The sequence below is a fragment of the Malaclemys terrapin genome, chromosome 7 (genome assembly GCF_027887155.1).
Source record: "Malaclemys terrapin pileata isolate rMalTer1 chromosome 7, rMalTer1.hap1, whole genome shotgun sequence".
Classification (NCBI taxonomy): Eukaryota; Metazoa; Chordata; order Testudines; family Emydidae; genus Malaclemys; species Malaclemys terrapin.
Window position 1 is genome coordinate 11,786,600 of NC_071511.1, and position 20,344 is coordinate 11,806,943.

The window sequence follows — 20,344 nt, forward strand, 5'->3', positions numbered from 1 at the left end:
ATACCCACCTTGAAGGAGCCTGACTTTCAGAATGTGGAGCACTTACACTCTGAAAATCAGGTCCCTTTTAAGTGGTTCAGGACGAGCACTCCAAAATGGAGTCATCCAAAATTAGTGACTTTTGCACGTGTGTGTGTGTATTTTCTCATTAAAATAGCACCAAGTTTTCCTCAGTAACTGCTACTCCTCAACAGTTATAAAGTTAAAGCCACTGACCTTTCAAAACATTAATTATAATTATCTAGGTGAGAAACCTGTGACCGGAGGGTAGCTCAATGGAACTCCAAAGAGCATATGGAATCTATCTGAAAAAAATGCACTGAATAGTTCAGGAGATAACGTCCATAGTGCTTGAAAAGAGGAAAATTGGCATTGTGAGGCTAACCCAAAGTCAATGGGACTCTAAACAGGCACAGCTGTTCACTCACATGCTATCAATTGCGGGATCCGGTCCTATAATGGTGCAGGATCAGCCATCATATATCTTATGGTACCGCGGGACATTTAAGTCAAGTTACAGAATGTATATTTATTTGGGATTTGGAATCATTCTGTTACATGTAAAAATCCATATTAATGCTTTACTCCTCAGTGTTTTTGAAGGAGTAAGTGTGCTGTTGTAGATGGACTCGGTTTTTATCCCTTCAGCGCTTCCCTTCCTTTCAGAAAGATAAAGGCATCTCTGATGTGCTTTTAGACTCAGGTATTCATTATTTAGACATTGGCAGACTTGTATGTATGACTAATGTCGGTCCCAGGATATTAGAGTGAGAAGGTGGGTGAGGTAACATGTTTTATTGTAACCGGGAGTGATTCTGGATTTGCATCATATAACTGAAAGCAGAATTTGCTTTGCTTTGTCTTTTTTAAGTGATCTTGACTGTATAAAATAACATGGTATCAAACAGGACAATAAGTTCATATGCCATTATAGAAGGAAGTATTTCAGAAAAATTCCCTACATTGAAATTTTTCTGATAGTTGATTATGCCCAAACATACTCATAAATGAGTAACCCAGCACACTGGATAGGTTTCCCAATGAATTCACTAATTCCAAGATTCATTAGGTTGACAGATAAGGGCATTATTACATATTCTTCAATAGCAGGAGGTGGCTGAAGAATCAGCCCTGCTATCTTTTCCCCTCTTGTTTAAATAGCACGACCATTGAGCAAAGGCATTTTGTTTAACATCCCAGTCATACCACCAGTTTCACTCTTCAGTATCTAACACGATCCTTTTCAAGCATAATCGCAGAACAGTTTCAGCATAGAAAAGGAATAATTTGAATTAGACTGGTTATCAGTGACTCTTCTAATGAAATGATGTTGCCAATGAGTTACTCGTCTTAAAATGTTAATTATTCTTCTGTAGAATAATGCCAACAGCAAAAGCAGCTTAGGTGGTGAGAATGGAGAGGAGAGAGATTAGACAGAAATCAGTGTCCAGCACTTTTTATTCCTCATTACCCTTTTATGTAAAAACATTTGAAATATTGTATGATGCATTTAGCCTAAAACCTCAGTAAGGACACTTGAAATTCATATATAATAATGCCAACGTTCAGCGGAGAGATTCCATTATAAGGGCCCACGCACACAATGGAGATGCTGTGCTATTGGCATTTGGAATGGGAGAAGTCTGGATTAAGTGGTAAAGTCGCTGTTTTGCAGTAGACTAGATTGTGCCAGCTTGGCACAACCCATTGTAAGGGGCAGAATAGAGTCACAGCACCCTGTGGAAGCACAAAGGACATAAAAGGGGAAAGCTTCCTGAAGCTGCCTAGATCACTATTACATCCCTTTACAGGCTGTGGCATCTCTCCTGCACATTAATCCCATTTGTGGATGGGGGGAAGCGGTAGATGTGGTATATCTTGACTTCACTAAGGCTTTTAATTCTGTCTAACATGACCTTCTCATAAACCAGCTAGGGAAATACAACCTACAATACTATAAGGTGGGTGCATAATGACTGGAAAACCATTCCCAGAGAGTAGTTATCAGCGGTTCACAGTCAAGCTGGAAGGGCATATTAAGGCGGGTCCTGCAGGGATCAGTTCTGGGTCCCGTTTTTTTCAATATGTTCAGCAGTGGTTTAGATAATGGCATAGAGTGTACTTATAAAGTTTGTGGATACCACCAAGCTGGGAGGGGTTGCAAGTGCTTTTCAGGATAGGATTAAAATTCAAAATGATCTGGACAAACTGGAGAAAATGTCTGAAGTAAATAAGATGAAATTCAGTGAGGACAAATGCAAAGTACTCCACTTAGGAAGGAACAGTCATTTGCACACATACAAAATGGGAAATGACTGCCCAGGAAGGAGTACTGCAGAAAGGGATTTGGGGGTTATAATGGATCACAAGCTAAATCTGAGTCATCAGTGTAACACTGTTGCAAAAAAAGTAAACATCATTCTGGAATGTATTAGCAGGAGTGTTGTAAGCAAGACACGAGAAGTAATTCTTCTGCTTCACTTCACACTGATTAGGCCTCAACTGGAGTATTGTGTCTAGTTCTGGGTGCCACATTTCAGGAAAAATGTGAACAAAGTGGAGAAAGTCAAGAGAAGAGCAACAAAAATGATGAAAGGTCTAGAAAACATGACCAATGAGGGTAAGATTGAAAAAATTGGGTTTGTTTAGTTTGGAGAAGACAAGACTGAGAGGGGACATAACTTTCAAGTACATAAAAGGTTGCTACAAGGCAGAGGGAGAAAAATTGTTCTCTAACTCTGGGACAAGAAGTAATGGCCTTAAATTGCAGCAAGGACGGTTTAGGTTGGACATTAGAAAAAACTTCCTAAGTGTTGGGGATAGTTAAGCACTGGAATAAATTGTGTAGGGAGGTTGTGGAATCTCCATCATTGGAGATTTTTAAGGGCAGGTTAGACAAACACCTGTCAGGGATGGTCTAGATAATACTTACTCCAACCTTGAATGCAGCGGACTGAACTAGATGACCTCTCGAGGTGTCTTCCAGTCCTACGATTCTATGATTCTATGCTGGCCAGTGTGTAAGGTAAGAATCTTGCTCCTGCTTCCTCCCAGTTCTATGTGGAGCACCACAGCTCCCAGGGGAGTAGGGAGAGAGGAGTTTCTGTATGCCCTGGATGCAGGAAGTACAATGCTGCCTTGTCTGTTCAAAGGGGATGGAATCCTAGAAGCTAAAGGAACTCCAGATGGAGAGTTTGACTTTGGCATCTTGAGATACCTTGCCCCACATGCGTAAGCTCATTTCATTACAGGGGGTTGCTTCCAGAGTCCAAGCACATATCAATTTAAAATGGTATCTAATTTTTCTCAAATATTCTTCTAGATTCTGATACCCATGGGCAGGGGCATGCACCGGAATTTAAATGTGACCACTTTTGGAGGGATCCATTAAACACACACGAGTTATCCACATTAAATCCTATCACCACACGCACATGCAACATATGCATAGAAATAAACAGCTGTACGCTCACCATTTCAATGAAAATCCATGAGCCATGGAGCTATCTGAATACATGTATCCACAAGTACTTGAAGGCAGTGGGGTCACAGAGCTCCTCCATCCCCGGGGGTCACGGCGTGGAGACTGAGAGCGCTCCTCCTCCGGGGGCTGTGGTGGGGAGAGCTCCTCCAAAAGTGCTTCTCCCCCTTGTGCACACCCCTGCCATGGGTATGCTGAGTGACATCTTAATCCACACATGGCCCCATATAGTCCAGTGTGCTCTTTGTGGCATACAGAATTATTCAATGTGAATATGGGTATCAAAATGTAGCTGGAATTCCAAGCTAGATAAGTAGTTTTTTACAGGGACGATGGACAGCTTTCTGAATATTAATGAGTGGAAGGTGTGCTAAAAATTATGCTTAGGATGGAAATAAAGATTAATGTACATCGTAACCAGCCAACAGAAATTTTAAGACAAGGAACAAATTGTGTAGTCCATAAATTAGCATAAGTTCTTAAGGAAATTCAGAGGCTTTTACCGAGTTACAGTTCTTTTTTACAGAAGTTCCCTCCCCTCCTCAAATTTTCCCTTGGAACAATTTTGTTGTGAGAGTTTTAGCAAGTGTTCTGTTATATTGAAAGAATAAGTGAATAATCTTTCCTAAAGACAAGGTTAAGACAACTTGAAACTCTTTCTATTCCATACAAAAGGGTTTGATTCTCTGAACTGTTTTCAATAGTTATTCCTGATTTACACCAGGTAACAGATTCAAGGCTGCAGTAATCATCTATTCTCACTCCAGAGGAACTAATTCAATCAGCTGAGAACTCTAGTGATCAAATAGATAATTAGTGTTATGACAAGTGCAACTTTAAATGCCTCATTTTAGTAGCAATGTTAGGAAGTGTTAATGACAAAAAATGTAACTGTATTTGTTGGCTTTTACCATGGTTTTTCTTGGATTGCAGGTGGTACAGTTTTTGTTAAATGCACAATGCCCCTTTTGACAGATCTTCCTCTTTCAAGGACTTGAACTGGGAAATTGCATTATGTGTATAATAAAAGGGAAAAGAAAAGAGGTTTTCCCTTATTTTTTCTCAATTTGGTTTAATTTTTATGACATTTCCGGATATAATGTGTCCTTACTCATGTTCTGATGTAAAATAAAAGAACATGAAATTCAGTAATGAAAGGCTCACCAAGGATTTGACCGTAATGAATACCTTTCCTGGCTGTGTCAGAACAGAGGTGACCAAACTTCCTTCTTGTCCCCTGAGATGTCCTCTCCAGACCCGGATTGAGGTGCAATGGTGGAATGGCATAAGGAAGCCTACACTGGTGCAACCCGTATTGCACCCGTTCCTTGGGTAAATGTATTGACTTACACTATAATTAACTGCATTTCACCATCATTCCAAGCACACATGCACTAAACACACCGGCATGACTCACCAATTAAATAGTAAACTCCTCCTCTCACATTCAGCCAGGCAAGGTTAAACAGAAATAATGCCTCTGTTCCCCATAAGATCTTCTTAATAACTTGGGAGAAGTTCCTGAATGGTATTTTCCCCATACAGACTGCTCTGCAGTACTCCAAAAGCAGGGTGACAAAAGCATGGAGCATTTTGTCAGTATCCACAACTAAAAGGAAAGGATACAATCTTCTGGCCAAGCACACATGTAAACATGTATCTTGGGCATGATGAAGGAGATGGATATACAGCAGGGTCCTCGGGTTGGTGAACCTGTGTTATGACTGACAGGCAAATCTCCCCCAATCAAAGCACCGGATACAACTTCAGACAGTTCTTCCAGGTGCATTACCCTACCCTTGTCTTAACGCAGGCTCTATAAACTAGCTCGTCTGTTCTGAAGGAGCTTTCTTTCTCTACAGATTGAATTCCACTGGAAAATCAAAGTTAAATAGAAAAAGATCATCCCTGCAGAAAAAGTGGAATGGTAAGTCTTTCAAACCAAGCGATTCATAAATCCTGTAAAACTGAAAATTGATTTGGTGGAAGTATCTGTGGATTGATACTTAGAAAAAAATACCATGTTGCCACTAGGCTCATGTTGTTGTGAATTGTTTAAAATATACCGTTTTGTTAGCCACTGATACCCAGGCCAGTTAGTTGCCACTATATTTCCTCCCCTAAACTCTTTCCTTTCTCTTCCACCATCACTGCAGCTATTCTATTTTTTGTCACTTGCACTTGTCCCTCCATTCCTATCCATGTTCTGGCTCTTGACAGGTCCTTTTGATTCAGGATTTGTAAAATCCATCATTCCAATCCATCCTGGTTCATGCTCTCAAACGTCAGTGGGAATGAAGGGTACTGAGCAGCTTGTAGGATACAGTCCTTAAAACCATACTGAGCCCAGGAGGGCAGGAGCCATGTCTACTCTTTGTACTGGGCAGTGCTGAACATACTGGTGGAGCTAAATTAATAATGGGGAGATTCCCAATGAAATGACGTCATGGTCATGCAGAGACAGTTCCAGTCACGTTTACAAAATGTAGGGTGGTTAGGAGACTGTTGAGTGCACAGAGAGAAAAGGAATTTAATTCAAAGTGAGTTTGGCCAAATTTTCCTGATTCTTTGTGATGTGAAAAACGAAAAGAAATCCTCCCCATGCAAGGCCTTTGGTAGTGTATTCTTACAACAAAAGTAGTCTCAATAAAAGAGAAGTCAACAAACAACAACAACAAAACCAGAGCAGATATTTTGAGTTAGGAAAAATAATTGTTTCTTAAGTGAGAGATGTAGGGAAGGTGGGTGGGGGTGGGAGAGGGAGTACATTCTAGACCACACAAACCAAATGAAGAGCAAATTTTAAAGAAAGAACTAATGATTCTCTTTTGCAGGGAAGGAGATTTTATTGATTGTGAGGCAAAAGGAAGAAAAACTAACACAAGACAATGGGGACAGGAAATGTCAACTGTTCTATGTAAACATACAGTACAGGGGTCAGTCAGAGGGTGGGTGATAGCAAAACACTAATAAAAAGAGAGAAATTAAATGGGAACTCAAACACAAAGGCCCTAATCTTATGTGAAGCCCCACTGAAATTACTAAGGGATCATGGCTTAGCTTTTGAAAAATGTAATTGCTTTGACTGAAGGTTTCATAAACACAATTTGCCAATCTGGATATGGGGGAAAAGACGCCCCTTTTCACTCAGTAGGTAAATAAACAGGCAAATTGGTTCGTTAATGTAAAAAACACACTCAGCCATTATCCTGCAAGGGCCTGATCCAAAGCCCAGAGGTCAATGTGAGTCTTTCTGTTAGGTTTAGATCAGGCCCTAAAAGACGGTCAGGAGAAAAGATTCAGGATATTTCAGGCATCCATTACTTCTGTTTATCAGGGAATTTCACAAACACACTCAATTTCTCCCTCTCGAATAGACAGAACTCACAGTGTGGATGTGTCTGAACTTGTTCCTTTGGCAAAGAAGAGAGAACAAATGTCAGTTGGCGTGAATCTGCTGCACTGACTGGCTAAGCCCGTAAAATGAAAACTACTGCTACAAAACAATCCCGTGTTGGCCTGGTGAGCCGGTGGCTGCACTGCTATCCATGAGACCATGGTTACATCCTTGAGAGGGAGGCCCTTTCGTTTGCAATCCATTCCTAGGGAATGTCACAGCAATGTGTCTGGTGGCTTTGATAGTCTCCATCGATATACATAGGGGAATGCCCACTAAGGGGTTCGGATGTCCATCCCCCATGACGTTAATGAGAGTTGGGCACCCAATTGCCTATGGCAGCTTTGAAAATCTCATCCAGCAAGTCAAAGGTGATGCAGTAACTGGCGCTCGAAGAATTAGCTCCCAGAGCTGACAGGTGTTAGAAGCTGAACTCAGGCAGCCTGAGTGTAGGTAGCTCTAGGGTACACCCAATAAAGATGTTGAAATAGGAATAATCTCAGAAGCACAAATGTCTTAGACACATCTTTATATGCTGCGCCTCCACTTTCCCGATGAGACCAAAGTGGTGTGAGGTGTCTGAATGCAGGTCAAAAAGGGAAAACATGAACCATAAACCCCACCTTGGGAGAGCTCTCCACTAAGAGAGGAAAAGCCATGCAAGTGGATTTTAAAGAAAGCAATACATTTAGTTCTTATAAGGTCTTTTTGCTTATTTAGTAGCATATGGTATCAGATTAACAGAAAAGAATTGTCTCTATAATGTACAGCCATAATGCACATTCAGTTATATCTGTGCTAAATGTAGCCTTTATATTGTTCTCAGTACTGCAGAGAATTTGCATAAAACAACAGAGGAATTTGTTTTTCTGAGAGCGTGCCCGCTTACAAACTCCTTTTATTTTCCCAATATTCCATTGTTATTTATTTTAGACAGAAAATTGTCAGATTAATGTACTCCCTTATGCAGGCTGGCTTGTTTTATTGCCTGTTATTAAGATGTAACATGTATATGAAAATACTGACAGGGACTGCCCACTTCTGCATTTCCCCAGTTAAAGGCAAATTAAAGTTTAAGTTGAAAATGTAGATCTCCAATATTTCTTAAGGCTAACGCGATATTAGTTTTCAACTTATTTTGTATTCAGAAAGAGCCCAACATTCCAACCACACATCTGACAGAGCAAACTGTCCGAGAATGAAATGTGGGATTTAATTTCGATACCAGCCACATCTGAGAAAGTCACACTTCAGAATCGCAAGTCTCATCCGTTCCCACAGATAAATCAGAGCTTAGCCAGAACCCACGAACAAGGCCCTTAGACTGAGCAGGAATAGAGTTGACTAGGATAACCTTGGTAGGACATAGGTGCAGGGCTTAGAAATTTTGGACCAAAGTCTCCTGTGTCGCACCTGTGTAAATATGTAGTAACTACACTAATTGATTTCAAGGGAATTATGCCAGATTCACACGGCTGTGAACTGGGAGAAGTGGTCCATTTAAATATTTGTTTTCAATTAAATCTGAACTGGGAACTTGGAGTTTTTTCCATCCCTATTTTGTATGTGTCATTTACACAGAGCTACAGCACATTTTATATAACGACAACTTAAATCACATTCCATCAAAAGTCTCAAGCCTAAAAACTAATGAATTAAGACTTTCCAGCAGAGCCCCTTGCTACCGTACTTCATTAACAGTTTCTAAAGAAAGGGACACTATTCGGACACCTAACATAGATGCTGTATTTCAATGGCTAATGTTACCGCTGTCCTGCAAGCCATGCAATCTAAGCACTTCAAGCACGGCATAATGATTGTTGGCTCTGTGACTCCATGGTTACAATACAGATTTGCTTTAATGCTTAGAACACCTGCATATCAAAGCATGGGCATGAGTAGTAGGGCTTAAGAGCTGACGTGTTTCTTTGGCAACGTTGAAATAACTCCCAGAGCCTGTGTTTGTGACGTCAAAGTTGATCTGTTGCTGCTCAGTGGTCTTTGTTTCAGGACTTGTCTTCGAGTCTCTGTTTTGGAGACTGTAATAAAGACTTGGATTTATCTTTCAGAGCTTTGGCCAACCTCCCCACCACCTTTATTATTATTGATTTATATTACCATAGCGTTTTAGGGAGGCAGTGCGGCCTAATGGATAGAGTATGGACCAGTCATGGGTCTGAACCCCATTGCACTGGGCACTCTATTTTTCAATGCTTCTTTTGGCTTCGGTATAAAGTTTTGGAATCATTAAATATATTAGAAGGATACAACAGGATGGACAGATTCCCCCTGCTCCCCAACTATGCTACATGCTGCCTAAATGAATACTAATTAATGTTTAAACAATGCTATTTATAATAGACTGCTCACACTCAAACTAACTATGCTCCATTAATGGGGCTTCAAATGATTCATCATCATTTGCATCATCTTGGAATTATTGATATAATGTAGAATTGGTTAGTTTCATTGTAAATGCTTTTTTCCCTCTTACCAGTAAAAAAGCAGAAACGCTTTTGCAGTCACACTGCGTAGTCACACAGTGATATCCACCATTTTACATTAATCATACGAATAATTTTCAATGTTCTTTCATGTAATTCCTATGGGATAGATTTTTTAAACAGTGGTCCTCAACGTGGAAGGTGTGCAGGAAGCGGCCTGGTTAAAGTCGGGATAGCAATTTGGCCGACTATATGAAATATTTCAAAATAGACGTGGCTTTTTTTCAGATACACCACTACCCCGATATAATGTGACCCGATATAACACAAATTCGGATATAACGCGGTAAAGCAGCGCTCCGGGGGGGCGGGGCTGCGCACTCCGGTGGATCAAAGCAAGTTCGATATAACGCAGTTTCACCTATAACACGGTAAGATTTTTGGCTCCCGAGGACAGCGTTATATCGGGGTAGAGGTGTATTGTTACATTTACCATCACTGACCATTTCTTTTTCTCTGCACTACTTTCCCGGAGACCCCAACGAGTGCTATTTTCCTACTTCACTTTGCATATCGAAGTGAGTCCTGCTTTGATAAATAAATATTAACCGTGCCAGACTCTTAAGCTAAGGTGCAGTTTCACAAATGGAGTTCAGCTTAAACAGAGATTCATCCAAGCCTTTGGGAAACCACAGTGCAAATGCTCTTTTGGATCTCGTTTCATCACAAATGTACTTGCCAATTCACAATCCTAGGAACAGAATTCCAAAACTTGCTCAGCCAAGAAAATGGCCTATACATTGCCTTTTGATTTCCTGTCATGCAAGCTTGTAAAACATGTTGGGATTGCAACATTTGGAACAGCTCTATACTACATGGGTAGAGGTCACGTAGTCTTATTTGGTTCATAATTGACTCTTTTAGTAGACTCAGAATATGCTGGATTTAGAAGCAACTGGCAGGACATGAAGGCCATGCGTTCTTCTTAGTAACATTGCCTCGCTGTGCCAAATGCCATTTTAAACATAAGGTTTAAATGGCAGAAAAGCCCAGGTTGGATTTTCCTTTAGTTTGGCTTGAGAAGGAGCAGCTGAATTTTTTGAGCAGTAGCCAGACCAAACAGGTCTTGCTATTCCTGAGATAGGGAGAAGAATCAAAATATGAGCAAATGCAGCTTGGGTAGGGAAGATAAGAAACTAAAGAAGGGAATGGAAAAGAATGAAAACACATTTATGAACTTAGTGGGACAGTAAAGCTATTCACATCCATGTTTACAGGATCGGAGCCTTAAAACGGTGAATCTAGCTTCTGTGTCCCAACCCTGCATGTCTTGCATGCCAAAAATGCATGCTTTGTTACTAGTGGCACTTAGGAACATAAAAGGGCGGTCACTTCTTTGCATTTCAATACACATTCCATACCTTTTAATAATAATAATGTGTAATAATAAATTCTTAGCTCTTCCATAATACAGTCTATATGGTGATCTCAAAGTGCTTTACAAAGGAGGTATCATTTCAATTTTACAGATGGGTAAACTGAGGCACAACTAGGTGATGTGACTTGCTCAAGGTCATTCACCAAGCAATAGCAGGGCTGGAAAAAACTCAGGTGTCCTGAGTGCCAATCTATTGCTCTATCTTCTAGGCAACACTGCCTCCCTTGAAAATAAAATATTAGGAAGGGAAGCGGAGAGTCATCAAAAACGAACAAATGTTTAAGGAAATGGGCCCAGGCAGATTTATGTTACAGTATAAGAAACATTTGAAAAGAGTACGTGAACCTAGTAAAGTCAATGAGAATCTTTCTGTTGACTTATGTAGACTTTGGATCAGGCCTCATGAGAGCAGAGATGGGGGAAAAATAGAGAATTGGCAGTTAGCAGGAATGCTGTTAAGAATATAGGCAAGTGTTGTGGTTGGACATCTCTACAATGTGCTCTTCTGAGTACAAATATGTGATATTGAGAGGGCAACATATTCTGAAATATTCCAATATTCCTCAATGTTATAAATATTTTATTAGAATAATAGAAAAAAATACATACAGATAACCATAGGATACGCACACAACTGGAAGTTTAAGGATAAATTTCATACTTTTCAATATGAAACAAGATACTCAGTACATATCTCATGGAGATATATAACAAAGTTAAATAATGCAATAGAACAATCATGAAAATGACACTGCAGAATTTCTCAAACAAGAATAGAAAGATTCACCTTTCATTGCATGAAACTGAACTATATATTTACTAGGCATGTCTGTTTCCCCCCATTTGTGACTGTTTAGAAATGTCAATGGTTAGCCATATTGAAAAAACAACTAGCCATTTATGATTTTTTTACTATGTATGTACAGTATATACAGATCTTGCTTGGATAGCTAACAAGATAGTTTGTGTGTTATATTAATGTGAATTTGATATCTGAATGCATATTAAAACATTACTACAGTGATGTCAGAATTTTACTGATCTTAGTTCACTCGAGGTTGATATTTTTGATTTTTTTTGTGTTGTAATAATACTTTCAGATTAAACTGAAAAAACAGAATATCAGTTTTATGTCACATGAACATTTGACATTGTGTAATTTGCTATTCGATTGAAAGCAGTCTGAAAGGATAGAATAACGTATGATTTGTCTAAGCTTTGCAAATATAGAAAATCAAATGTACCAGGTTTGGCATCTCTTTTATATATTGCTATGGAACATATAGATTTAGAACAATCTCCGTAATAACAAGGACAAAAAGTCTTTGTTTATATATATATATATTTCTATATAAGTAGTAAAAGCTATAGTATATTGCCATAGTCATACCAAGAATTATATGATGTTCATGGGATTTATTACAGAATGCCAGCCCAGCTGAGAGAGATGGAGGTGCTTAGACACAGAGGTCCCTTTCAGCAACCAAAAGGAGAAATCTGGGTAGCAGCAATGCTAAAAGGGAGCAGAGGAGTAACAGCATATATTGAATCAGGCATAGTTTGCAATGTGATGTGGTAGACAAAGGGCCAATGTAATTTTGGGCTGAATGTTCAGAAGAAACACATCACAGAGCAGGGAGGCAACGGTCCCTTTCTATAAGGCCATGGTGCATCTGCACCTAAAATACAGTGCTCAGTTCTGGGCACTGCATTTTCCAAAACATGTTGGGGTGTGGGAATTCAGAGAAGGGCAACAAAAATGAGCTGGGAGCGGGAGGGATCAGGTTATGAAGACAGAATATAGTGCTAAATATGTATGTGATAACCTGGCAAAGAGATGGATGAAGTAGGGGAATGAGAAAAAAAAAATCTAAAATTAATTCAAATACCTATAAATGGAGAGAAAGGACTTGTGTTCTCGAAGGGAGTATACAAATGTATGCTGACTATGAGGAAAAAGAGAAAACCTTTGAAGTGCGGCTCTCAAGAGAAGTGCTGGAAACCCTGTCTCTTGGACTTTCAAAGGTAAATGGGACAAAACACTGACAGGAGATGGACAAGGTCTTTTCCATCTCTAATACCTATGATTATCTGATAGATTTAGAGTAGATTACGTAAAAGGACAGTATGCAAGCTTATCTGAACATACTTGGTAAACATACTGCTTTTAAAAGATCTCACTGGTCCAAGATTTGTCATTAGATTCCAGTTAAATATGCATCCATTTTCATCTGTTTGTGTGGATTAGAATTATTCTATCACAATGACACGGGATATACTCAAAACAATTCAGTGTCACTGCAAAAAAAATGGAGTTCATCATAGAGCTAAGGTGTATCTGAGACTCTGTGAAGCTCTCAAACCGTAGCATAATACTCTTACTCTCATTTACATCAGATTTGAGAAATGTATTATGTAAACTCCTTTGGTTCAAGTATTAAGGCATTTTAGATTCCTTTAAAAGGATTTACTGAATTTTTATATGGTGGGTTTTTTTTTTTTAAATTTAACCTACAATGGAATATGAAGTATTTAAAAACACAGAGTTGAAAAAAAAAACCCATGCATAACCACTGCATTTTTTTTAAAAAAGCACTTTTGTAACTGATTTAATGTATCCAATGAATGACAATGTATCACCACAACACTGCATTAAAAGTCAAGAAAGGTACTATCCGTATGAAGCTGGATAAGCTGTAGATGTTCACGACTGATGCACCAGAACCTCTTGCATCCATACCTGTGACAAATGAAAAATTTGGGATTAAATTAATGCAATATATATGATGTCTCAAAACATGTAACCAATAAGGACTCTGGCACAGATCCTCAAATCTATTTAGGCCCCAACTCCAATTAAAAGCAGTGGGAGTTAGAAACCTAGACACCTTTGAGTATCTCAGCCTCTGTTATTTTCCAGATAAGATTTATTACAGTTCTTCATTTCAGCTAATCAATGCAAGGTTTACCAAATAATTCTAAATATTTATAAAGAATTGAAATACATTCACATTTCAGGAGGATTCACAGAACTGTCTTCATCTTTAAGGTTATAAATAAAAAAAGAGAGCCATATGAAAAGTGAAAATCTGATTTTCACACACACACACACACACACACACACACACACACACACACACACACACACACACTTATGTATATATATATAAAATCTCTCTCTCTCACTCACACACAGACTGTCTAATCTACATGGTAATTTACCAAACCAAAAGAAGGAAGTTTATCATGAGTAAGGACATGTGAATGTTAATTGGTTTCCTTTTTATTAACTTATTACCATACAGCATACAAGCATGTTTTTTCCCCCTTTTAGTCAATAAAGAATCCATTCATATTAAGACTGGCTCCTACAACTGCTGGCTGTGGATGTTAGGAGTAAAGTCTAGTCATGATTCAGTCAACTAAAACAAAATAGGTGGCGTTACAAAGTACAGGGAATATATATATATATATATATATATATATATATATATAAAGTGGTGCCATTTAATGCCTATTGCTGAAGCACTTTAATCCCAGATGTATAAATGATCAACAATTTCTCTGTTAATTTCAGATGCTAGTTAGCATTACTTTGCATTCTGAAACTTAATTAAACTAAGCTCAAGTCAAGTTCATGATCCTTATGCTATTATGTCTGTCTTGTATCCTGTCACTGGGGTATAGAACTTCTATAAAACATTAGCAGAGCAAAACCTTTCATAGATTTTTTTCAGAAGGCACACACTTGGCCAAATCCTCAGCTGGGGTAAATCACTGAAGCCCCATTAACTTCATGTTGAGAAACTCTAAAGCCTGAGCATTCCCAGAGTACTATATTAGCGTTACTTAAGAGAATTCCTTTTCCGAACATTGTCACTATCTGCCTTCTTTCTAGATGTCCAGGGAGTTCAAGTTAAGGTTATCTAGCCCGGAATACAAGTGACTTGCTCTCTTCAGTCCTTTGATCAACCTATAGTGGGTACTTGTGTAACAAGATGACATCACCCTGAGTAGAGCATCAGCACATTACTTACTTGGACTCTCACAACCTGGAGCAACAAAAGATCAGAATTTATGCTCCTTGTGCATCTGCTTTTCCACTAAGTTTTGGAATGAAATGTCAGACACTATGTCAACAGAGGAACCCCCACAGTTTTGACAGGGCACTGATCTGGTAGTCTGATGATTTGGGTTCTCTTGGGGGGAGGGATAGCTCAGCGGTTTGAGCTTTTTGCCTGCTAAACCCAGGGTTGTGAGTTCAATCCTTGAGGGGGCTACTTAGGGATCTGGGGCAAAAAATCAGTACTTGGTCCTGCTAGTGAAGGCAGGGGGCTGGACTCGATGACCTTTCAGGGTCCCTTCCAGTTCTGTGTGATAGGTATATCTCCATATATTTATTTTCCCAGCTCTGCCACTGACAAGCTGTATGGTCTTGTGCAAATCACTCCACCTCTCCATACTTCTGTTTCCTCCTCACGCTTTGCCTGTTTAGAATGTAAGCTCTTCATGGCATGCATCATCTCTTACTAAGCTGTATGTATGGTGCCTAGTGCTGTGGGGTTCTGATATCGGTAGGCTTCTAGGCATTACGGTAAGACAAAATAATGACACCTCATATCAGTGACTACATACTAGTCAGTTTGGGAATCCGGATCTCATCACTGCTAGTGCCATCTCCACCATCAGTTGTTGCTTTTACTTCTATGATGTAATCCTCATTGAACGGGAGTAAAAGTTCTGCTGATGTCGTATTTGTGTTCAGTTCATTCACATGGTTTTGACTGCTAGTCCTGTACAAAACCTGCAACAACAACAAAAAAACAGAATTTTTGGCGATGTTGCATGCAGTTTTCCTTCTACCATGTACTGCTCCGAATTTTGTTCTTTGAAAAAGGGTTAAATTCTAAAAAAATACAGGGGAAAAACAGTCTCAGTTTTGGTTGACTTCATGTAGCAGAATTATACTCAATATCTAGAAAGGCAATAAAAGCAGATAACATTAATCAAGCTCTTTTATCCCAGCTTTAATCTAAAATGGCACAATATATAATGATAACAAATGAATAATATATTCTCTTGAGTTTCTTAGTAATGTATTGTTGTATAAATTATCCCTCCGCTTGGAACCTGTCATTATCTAGATCAAACACTTCAAGCAATAAATAGCAAGGGGACACAGAGAAGGGAGTTAATAAAAATGTGGAAATTATGGGCTATACTGGAAGAAGTTCTGCAAGTATTGAACAATTATTCTGTCATGGAAATTAACTGTATGTGTCCTGCTGCATTTTAAACACTGGGAGCTATATCGAGCCCTGGGTTATGTCAGCTTCCATTGAGTAACCCAGGGTTGCAGCCCACAGTGTTAAAAAATTGTCCTTGGAGGAGAAAGGGTATTGGTGGTGGTGTCACAGTAGGCCAATGTGCCCACATCCCCCTTTCTCCCATAAGGTCTGGATTTGGCCAGCACAGGTTCCAGAGTGGGTGGCTTGATTGGGAAGATAGCACGGCTGGAAGCCCAGAGAATGTGTTGATCCAATGCATCCCCCAGAATAGCATCCATCAGGGCAATTCTTGCACTCAGAGTCGTCCTTGGAAGATGGGGGTAATTGCACAAGAATAACACAATATCCCAATGGTATCGGTGGGAATGGAGTGAAAAAATAGCAGAAGTCCACTGGAAATGTAGGCATGACATCCCACCATAAGTTGTCAATGCCCATCTACATTACAGAGACAAGGTGTCAATGCATATCTACATTACAGGGACAAGTTTATTGGGCCAAATTGAATTTAGTTGGTGAAAGCTTCTGAGCTACATAGAACTCTTCTTCAGGTCTGGGAAGGAGAGCTTGATGTAGCTTGAATACTTGCCAACAAAAGAAGTCAGCCCAATAAAAGATATTACCTCACTCACCTTGTGTCTCTGATTTCCTGGGAGCAACGCAGCTACAACAACATATCTACGTTATGACAGCCTCCTGCATTGCCCTATAGGTTGCAGTGCTGCTCAGAATCTTTATAGCATTACATGATCCAACCCCGCCCTCGGCACACCCCCACCCACTCTCAGCCCCACCTCTGAGCCAAGACATGCCCCTGAAACCACGGCTCGTGTGAGACCTCGGAGAACAATTTTATGGCTTTCTTCCTTTATAATGGCTGTGCTGGGAGAATCCTCTCCTGGCAAATGTGGGGCTTTTACGGCTCTTGATGCTGCTCCAAGGCCCTTTTACTTGGCATAAATGGTCTGAAGCAGGGGTAATGATCTCTCCTCTAAGTGCAGGTTTCAGAGTAGCAGCCGTGTTAGTCTGTATCCGCAAAAAGAAGAACAGGAGTACTTGTGGCACCTTAAATTTGTTAGTCTCTAAGGTGCCACAAGTATTCCTGTTCTTCTTTTTCCTCTAAGTGCCTAAATCACTTTTGAAAATGGGTTTTAGGTGCTTTTGAAAACTTTACCCAGTGTAACAAGACTTCAGTAGTAGGCGATTGTATTGTATTTATTGAAGCTACAGCCAAGGCAACCTAATGCTGTGCCAAATACTGCAAAAGAGATAGTGCTGAATCTGTGACTAGGTATATTTGCATTTCAACTATGCCCTGCAAGCCCAATGACCTAACTTGCCAGGTGTCTTGCATAGGCTGTAACCAACCATCAGTCTCTTGTTAACACAACCCAGAATGGCTCAAAAATGCTGCCAGTATTCAGATTTGTGATGTAAATACTGTTTACAGTAATAACATCTAGGAGTGAAAATCAATGTAGCTCTGTAGAAGCATCCTCTGTAATTAACTAAGAGATAGCAATTGTATAGGGCACATATAGATTTATAGAACGCTCTGAACATTTGTTTGCCGCTAGAATACTATTAACAATGGCAGTTTTATCAAGGCAGCGGAAGTTTTCCCACAGTTGTTAAAAAGCCATGAAATTATCAGTTTGACACATGGCAATCAGTTTGATAAATTGGGCCAACATTGTAGTTGTGCAGATTTCCACCAGCCGAGGTTCTGGCTCACTTTCTTTTGTTTCAAATGAAATAATATAAACAATGGCTATAAAAAAGGGGTGCAGTAAAGATGTTTTGGGAGTGGTATCGTGCACCCCACATTCAGGAGTTCTGCAAAATGGCTGCATCTGCAAGCATTTTAAACTCTAAATTTGCTGCCTTGGAAATAAACATGAAAAAAGCTTAAAATGAAAGTGTTTATTGCCGTAAAGTACTCTAGCTATACTGTTTTTACCTACCTTATATCCAGTTACTTCGGATTCATTCTCCATTGCTTTCACTTGCTCCCAGTTCAGTACTACCTTGGAGTCTGTAACATTCCATATAACGTTTCCTGGAGGCTGACTGGGTGCTTGAAAGACATAATGAAAGCATAATTTTAATTTACTTGGCATTAGTGATTTATTATACAGCAGCAAATAATAGTTCAAGTAATTGACTGTCATTACATGTTAGATGTAAAAGCAACTCAAATAGAGCATCATCGCTTGTAGACTGTATGGTTCAGAGACTAAATTGGAAAAACAGAAGAGGAGATAAATAGAGATGTTATTTCTGACTTATCAGTCTATGGTCCTTCATTGAACATGGCCAGATAAAAGCTTTTGTATCAAGATATAAAAATGATGAATTAGAACAAATTATAATAAGAGGAATGATGATACAGACCTTTTATATCTTTAACATTCTGTTAAGACTGAAAATATTTTGCAATGAATAACTTCTTTCACAAATTTAGTCTTTCTTCATTTGAATTTATTGGTTACGGCAAAAGTATTTGACATTTCTTTTGTTCCTTTTTTTTTTAAACTCTGGTATGATTATGAAGCGTTATCTGTAAGTTTTCAGTAATTCCCATTAGAGCTGCAGTCAGACTGTCACTGGTCAGATAAACCACGTAGTATTCTTTCTGTTCCGTGACAGGATAAGGCCAAGGTTTTCAAAACAGACTAGTAAATGTTGGGTGCCCAAAATTTTTGATACAACTCGAAGGGGCCAGATATTCAAAAACAAGCTCCCAACCTCTGAAAATCACGATCCCTTAAAGTGTCTCAAGTTGTGTATTTAGAGAATGAGGCATCTAGAGTCACCAGTCATTTCTGAAAATCTTGTCCTGAGCACATAACACACTTGAAAAGTATAACAGCCTACTAATGCTGTCAGCTAATAGAGTTAGCTATTGCTCAAGGAGCATAAGTCTAAGCTTTGGAGCAGAACGGTCAATATCAAACTGTGGTAATGACCTTTGGTGGAATCGGTAGTATGAGCATTTTGAGTGCAAGTACTCACTGGAACAAAACTAAAATTGTTTCACATATGAAACTTCGTAATTTTTCTATGAACATGCATGTCAGTAAAACTGGATTCACATATGTTCATACCAAGCAGACACAAAAGCAAATATCTTTTTCCAGTATATTCCTTGCTCTGATTACTAAGTAGGATTTACCGTGATGAACTAATATCCAATTTCTATATATATAAAAGGAGTTTGTCAAATAAAGTTTTTTATACTCGAGAGCTGAGTGTTATAGCGTATTTTAGTAGTTCTTACACACTGATATTAAGATTGGGTTTGAGAATTAATAAATCATTCTTTTAAACCCATAGCAAAATAGTAATATGACATCTGCAAAAAAGTGGGAAAATGCACAATAATTATGCATAAATCATAGGCCTCTACCACTTGACTTACAGAAGTAACTCACAAGTATAGATGTGCAAATAATCAATTTTTTGGTTCAGTGGATGAACAAAAAAAAATTGGCTGAATTGGATCAAGAGAAACAATTAAAAAAATTTCACTGACATTTGAAAAGTAAAAAAAAATTATCACTTCAGATCAAATGAAATGTTTGACTCAAAACAGAACATTCCAGTTCATTTTTGAGGTTTTTAACCTTTTAAATGTTTCCAAAACAAAAATCAAAATATTTTGTTTCAGAAATGCCAATATGAAATGTTTTGATAGTTCTCATTTTTTTTATTTGACCAAAACAATTTGCCAAAACTGACCCAAATGGATGAATTATTTCATGACCTGAAAGCACTGGAACCTGCATTTTGTGTGCACACACAAAAAAATTGCATGTCAAATTTTGCCCAACTCTAAGCATGTGAATAATTCCACTGACTTCACTGGGACCACTGATATACTTAAAGTTAGTTACATGCTTAAGTACCTTGCTGAATTAGGCCTTCAGTGCAGAACATATGTTCTAACGAATTTTATATATATTGCAAGTACTCATAAATGTTAAATTGTTTTAGCATATGGTTTATCATATGAAGACTTGCACAGTTGTTTATCTGAGCTTTTGCCTAATTCAAGGTTTTTAAGGCAGAACAGTAATTCTTGATTTTTGGTTTAAAAATATTAATTTGCATAAAGATAAAGGCACAATGTAATGTTTAAACCTAAAATATGCTGCAAAAATATTCTGTCAAATATTTGGGATAAACAGAATATAACTGAATTCAAAGCCCTTTTTTTCTGAAGAAAAATTTATTCTTCCCAAAACAGTTAACATACTACAGCCAGTGTTTGGAATGCGATAGTTTCAGTCCACC

At 38.8% G+C, this 20,344-nt stretch overlaps 1 protein-coding gene across 1 annotated transcript in view; it reads right to left on the reverse strand.

Moving 5' to 3' along the window:
• Nucleotides 1-11,323: 11,323 nt before the first annotated feature.
• Nucleotides 11,324-20,344, reverse strand: part of LOC128839936 (contactin-3-like) — a 240,889-nt gene continuing 231,868 nt past the window's right edge. Inside the window, exons 19-21 of the mRNA XM_054033283.1 lie at nucleotides 18,013-18,125; nucleotides 15,396-15,564; nucleotides 11,324-13,500 (exon numbers count right to left, since the gene is read on the reverse strand). Of these exons, the coding sequence (XP_053889258.1) occupies nucleotides 13,397-13,500; nucleotides 15,396-15,564; nucleotides 18,013-18,125 (386 nt within the window). The 3' untranslated portion in view covers nucleotides 11,324-13,396. The remainder of the gene's footprint in view (nucleotides 13,501-15,395; nucleotides 15,565-18,012; nucleotides 18,126-20,344) is intronic.